This window comes from Lipophrys pholis, assembly GCF_963383615.2.
Source record: "Lipophrys pholis genome assembly, chromosome: 6".
NCBI lineage: Eukaryota > Metazoa > Chordata > Actinopteri > Blenniiformes > Blenniidae > Lipophrys > Lipophrys pholis.
In genome coordinates, this window is record NC_137629.1 from 32909926 (window position 1) to 32916063 (window position 6138).

Genomic DNA, 6138 nt, shown 5'->3' on the forward strand with positions numbered 1-6138 from the left:
CTGGCTGTTACTCAGCAGTTTGCGTTGCCGCGGCGATTGTAGTCGTGACGACAGCGTGAGAGAGACGTCCATCATCATCGTCATCCGTCATCATCGCAGCGTCTTTATGGCCGTAATGAGGCTCCTGCCCTAACCTGTCACATCATCATCATCATCATCATCATCATCATCATCATCATCATCATCATCATCGTCGCGGCCATGTCATGTGAACGTCACAGAAAAACGATTCACGTCTTCAACAGTCACAAAAACTTCCAGAACAAAGAAGTTAAAACCATAAAGTACTCCATTACTTTTCTGTCACTTTAATTATTTTATTATCTTTATTATTATATTATTTAATAACAACAAGTCGTCAACATTTCATTTAGTTTGAACTTTGTAGTAAAAAAAAAAAAAGCAGCACTGATGAACTTCTAATTTTACTTTTACTTCAAGGAAACAACAATAAAGTTACAACTGTAATTATTCAGTCATAAATTAAGTTAATTATACTGTAACAACTGGTTTATAACCAACATTTTAAAGTTTACAGCCAATAAAAGAGTGATATTATTTTACTGTAAATAAATAAGGTTGGAATCATAAAGCACCAAAACTAGAACTTATTACCTTGAAATACTGAAATAATGAACAATAAAGTTATAAATAAAACGTGAGGATTTTCAAACTTAAAGACTTCGAATACATTTAAAAAGTTTGTTTGAGTTTATATTTACATGTTAAGTAGAAAAACCTCACTAATTCTTAATTTCTTTGTCTGTAAATTTAAATAGTTTTGGATGAAACCTGCCGAGTTAATCTGAGGAAACTTCAGATTATTTTATTAATCCCGTTTTAAAGTACCGCCATGAGCTGGGATAACAGTATAATGATATTTAAAGCACTGACATGGTGAAAGTATTTATTTATTTACTTACTTTTTTAATTAATTATTTTGTTTATTATTTTTTTATTTACTTATTCATTTATTGATTTATTAGTTATTTATTCTTTCTTTATTCATTAATTTATTTATTGGTTGTTTATTAATCATTTATTTTATTTTCTCGGGACGATGTACAAAACAAAAATAAAAGATGCATCGTACCAGATTTTAACCGTGATAATACCTATTTACAAATATAACACAGTATAAATGTATACCATGAGCAGTACCCATTAAAATACCTGCTTTCATAAAAAGGTATTAAAACTCTTACGGAATACATTATAATACACGTTCTAAATATAACCTACAATAATATCAGTAACATCGTTATTAAAATCAACATTATATAGTTAATAGTTTAACTGAATGAGACTCGGATCAGTAAAGTTAGAACTACTGTGATTTGATCAAAATAAAACTTTAATTATAGATTAAAATATCCCCAGTGGGTTTGACCGGACCGGGGGTGCAGTGGGTTTGACCGGACCGGGGGTGCAGTGGGTTTGACCGGACCGGAGGTGCAGTGGGTTTGCTGGTTCGAGGCCGGTTCCCCGGTCTGAACCCTCCACTGCAGCAGCTCCAGCTCAGGTCCGATCAGAGGGAATCGTTTCCTTGAAGTAGAAGTCGGTGAACCTGGAGGATCTCCTCGGTGATTTATCCCCGACACTCTCTCCGTTGGCTCAGTTCTGGTTCTCGGGGAAGGATCCCACATTAAACTGTCACCCGAGGCTGATTCAGCTCCTCGTCGGCGCAGCGGCGAGTTTTAACAGCTCGACGTGTCACAGTCATGTTTTACCAGCGCAGAGCGTTAAATCATCGCCGGGCCCTTGACACATTCATCGTGGAAACCTCTTGACAGGCCTCCACCTCTGAGAGCTCGCGGGAGCGCAGACGACTCCGGCAGACGAAGATTTATGGGATTGATCCAATATTAAAAAACAAAAGAGCAGCAGGTTTGTTCAGTTTTCTGAGAAACTGAGGATTAACTGTGGTGGGAGTGAAGTCACGTTTAGGTTCCCGGTCACTCGACAACGTTTTCAAGTCAAAACAGAAAACTTTGGTTTGCCTCTTGGGTTTGTGTTTCCACGGCAACGCCGCTTGTCGTCACTGAAAATGCAACTTTTTGAAAAAAAACAAAAAACAAAAAACGCCCCGACGTTGCTGCTGCGTACGCACGCCACCACTGTAGTAACTAGTACTTCTGCACATGCTCAGTGGCTGGCGAATCAGAACAGTGTTTTCTCCGTCGTGTCCTGGGACTTGGTGCTTTTATTTTGACAGTCACCGTAATCGTGTGTCCACTCCCAGTGTTAATGTTCAGAGCGTTTTGTTCTCTGCTGCAGGTGTGTGTGTGTGTGGTTTTATTACGAAAACAGACAACAGCCCCCGCTAGTGGTCCAACATGAAAACTACATTGTTCTCAGCTGTTCTGCTGTTTCCGTGACGTCGTTTCCAAAACATTGCCTTGTAAACGTGATACTTTTCTCAAACGATATTCGAGCGTTCAGACGGAGCCTTAATCTCAACGCCAGTAAAAGTGGATTCTAAATAAAACCGCCGGAACATTTTCACATTCATTGTTCCACAAAACTACTGACAACGTGAAGAAACAAACGCGACCATCTCGTGTCACAAACTCCCGTCGCAGCGGCGCCCCTCCTTCACTGAAGCAGCCCCCGGTGGACACACTGGGAATTACAGTTGCTTTTACTGAAGAATTGTAGATTCTTCCTTCGTTGTTGTCTTGGCTGCAGATATGTTGAAGACTTTGATCTACACCTTCCTCCACCTGCAGTCATAGTTCCCTCCTCCACCTAGAGTCAGCGGAGATCAGCTCCAGCGGCCCTCCACCTTGAAACTGATATACTATACTGACCTGTGTGTGTGTGTGTGTGTGTGTGTGCAGGTGAAGGTGTGGTTCCAGAACCGCCGGACGAAGCACAAGCGTCAGAAGTTGGAGGAGGAGTCTCCGGAGGCCCAGCAGAAGAGGAAGGGCAGCCAGCACGTCAGCCGCTGGCGCGCCGCCACGCAGCAGAGCGGCGGCGAGGACGTGGACGTCCTCAGCGAGGACTGACGGCCGCCGGCGTGCTCACACGCCACCCGACAGGACGCATGACGGCGTCGGGCGTCCGCAGGACTTGACGACGCGTTCAAGACGCGTCTGCAGCGGGGAACAAAAACAAAAACAAACCAAATGCACACGAGAGTCGGTGGCCTCATTCACAGCTTTCAGATCCGCTTCAGATACTCCAGTTACTCGCCAAATACTTTACTCTTCACGTCATGAAGTTCAAATCCAACCGGACGCTACAGCCTGGACCCTGAACGCACCACGAGTCAGCGCCCGGCGGCCATATTGAACCAACAGGTCTGAGCTGGACGAAACCATTTGAAGGTGTAAAACAACATTTCTAGAGCTCGTCACACCAGTGAAACCGCGTTTAAGTCACTTTTTAATTGTTCGAAAGAAATATTGGAAAAAACAAACGCTCATTTAGAGAACTACTTCACAGTTCAGCCGCTTAAAGGGTGAAACACAAAGTTGAACTAAAAACCAGCTCAAAAAGATGCAAAGGATCGGCTGCAAAGTTTTATGTCCATGTTCGTACACGTTTATGTTATAATTGCAGGTTTTCTAATGTTATTTTTTCTTATTTATAGTTGTTTGGCTGAAAGTCTTCATTTTGTTTTCAAGCCTTCTTTTCCACTTTAGATTTTTCTGAAATCCTTTTTCTGCAGACGTTCGCTTCACGTTTCCCCCCAAAAACTTTTATCTGAGATGAGACGTTGTTTTTTTGTTTGTTTGTTTGTTTTTAAGCGGGTTGTTTTCAGGTTTTCTCACGGCCGGACGAGTGAAACCAGACAGAAGCACAAACGTGTGCAGCTTTTCCACCTCCCGACTGAATCCTCTTGACAGAACCACAGGACCGTCTCCAGAATCAACACATTTAATTCTTACACACACTGAAGGCATGACGTAGTCGGCCTGCGTCTTAAAGGAGGAACATTCAGATTAGATGGGAAAACATGAAATTGTGGATTATTAGAATATACATTTTTATGACGTCATTGACCCCTGTGATGGAGGGAATCTGACACACACACACTCACACACACGCGCACACACACACACACACACACACACACACACACACACACTTAGAGGCCCACTGTTCTGACGATGGAGATCTGGTTGAAGAAGATGAGGACACTTCCTGTCTCCGTCGGACTGACGAAGCGTTGACAGGCAACAACAACAACAACAACAAAAAAAAAAAGAAAACAAAAGTCCAAACATGGTCGTCGCAGCTGTTGACTGAATTCATCCCAACCGGAGGATTTCGGTGCCAAACGGCGGCGGCGTCCTGATTTTAAAAAAAAAAATTAAAAATTAAAAATAATGATTTAAAAAGTGTGAGGAGAAGCTGCCGGGCTGAAGGTTTCTGAGCGTCTGTCTGCAACAGACGGCCGCCGCTCGCAGGGAAATCTGCAGAACTGAACAACATCCCGGAGAAAAATAACAACAAGAAGGTTCGTCCAGCAGGAGGAGGAAGAGGAGGAGGAGGAAGAGGAGGAGGGGTGCTCCTCTGACCCTCAAAGAGAAATCCATTCCCGACCTTTAGAAACATCCGTCCGTGAGGTTCTTCACATTAAAAGCCCGAATGAACGACCCAGGATGCAGAAACCTGAAGGACGGTCGGTGGGGAGTCCGACTCCGGACCGTCCAGAACCACGTTCACAGGTTCTGCCCGCCTCCTGCGACTGTTTGTGCACCAAAGTGCAGAAAATAAAACACGCAGGCGCCAAGAGGTGGAGGTCGGTTTTTCACTTTCCATCATAGAGGATTGAGCATTCTGTATAACTGTTAATCCTGACTGAACTTAACACTACTAAACTCTACGAGGATATAAATGTCATCAAATTAGGCTGAAAATCAACAAAATGAGAAACGTCCATAAGAAGGAGGAGATGAGAAACCGACATGAGAAATGTTGATCATCAGCCTGAATGAAGATCTGCTGAATCGGCGTTTTTCAATGACGTGACGGAGGGAATGAAGCGGTGGATTCTTTGGTTTGTTTTCCGTCTGAACTGCTTCTGGACCCACTTCTCTGATATGAAACCTGGTGACTCGTCTTTAATGGGAAGTTTTCTTTCTGCGTTCAGCTGAGTTGAGCCTCACAGGCTGATGGAGCCTCCGGACCGCCCCCCCCCCCCCCCCCGCTGGGCGAACCTCAGACACACAAACATCCACAAACTTTAAGCATCTGACATTTTTATTTATTTATTATTGTCAACAAATCTCATTCAAACCAACAAAGTGCATCTCCTGAAAACATAACTCCTCCCACTGCATCATGAAGGGAGGATCTATTTAACCCTGCGGACGGATCGACGTCTGCTGCTGCGGAGGTTTTAATCACCATGTGACCATAACGACGTACAGCCTCTATAGTTTCTAATGTCTAAATTTCATTCTTCTTTTTGATTTTATAATTTTAAAAAAATCACACTTTCCACTGTTTAAAACATATTTTTGATTTGAGAACTGAGAAGAACATTTTAAGAAAATGTAATAATTTGATTTACATTTCTATTCAGGTTAATGTAAAACTATTATTATTATTATTATTATTATTATTATTATTATTATTATTATTATTGGCCAACAATAAAGAGACATTTTTCAAATGCATATTTTGGCTGTGAAAAGAAAACAATCACTTCAAAACTCCACAAATAAGAAATCATTTGGGATTTTAAATATTATTTTTTTTTTGTCATTTAAAGAAGATTTGTTGACAATATTGAACTTTAATCCTGAAAAAAAAAAAAAAAAGTATTTTTGGTTTAGAAAATCTGCAGCTTCGTTTCTTTCTGCTGGAAGTTTTTCTTCTTTTGTCTTTACGGGGGAAAATGTAGGTATTTATGTAAAAAACAAAATAGGATTTGAAAAAGTATTCTATGCATCTGACGTGCATATAATGAATAATAATAATAATAACAATGTGTGGACTTTCCTGGTTGTTTGTTTGTTTGTTTCTCATCAGTTCATCTGTTTGTTTCTTCTTGGACAGATTTACCTCATCATCTCCTTATGTAGCACTTCTTCTTCTTCTCCTCCTTCTTAGATCTATTTTTTCATCGTTTTCAGGATCCAATGCACTAACTGTACCACTGGAAAAAAACGATTTGTACTTTCT

General features: G+C 41.3%; 1 protein-coding gene across 1 annotated transcript in view; it reads left to right on the top strand.

Moving 5' to 3' along the window:
* emx3 (empty spiracles homeobox 3) overlaps positions 1-5793 on the top strand; it is a 19341-nt gene extending 13548 nt beyond the window's left edge. The window contains exon 3 of the mRNA XM_080465549.1: positions 2841-5793. Within this exon, the coding sequence (XP_080321675.1) occupies positions 2841-3008 (168 nt within the window). The 3' untranslated portion in view covers positions 3009-5793. The remainder of the gene's footprint in view (positions 1-2840) is intronic.
* The last annotated feature ends 345 nt before the right edge of the window (positions 5794-6138 follow it).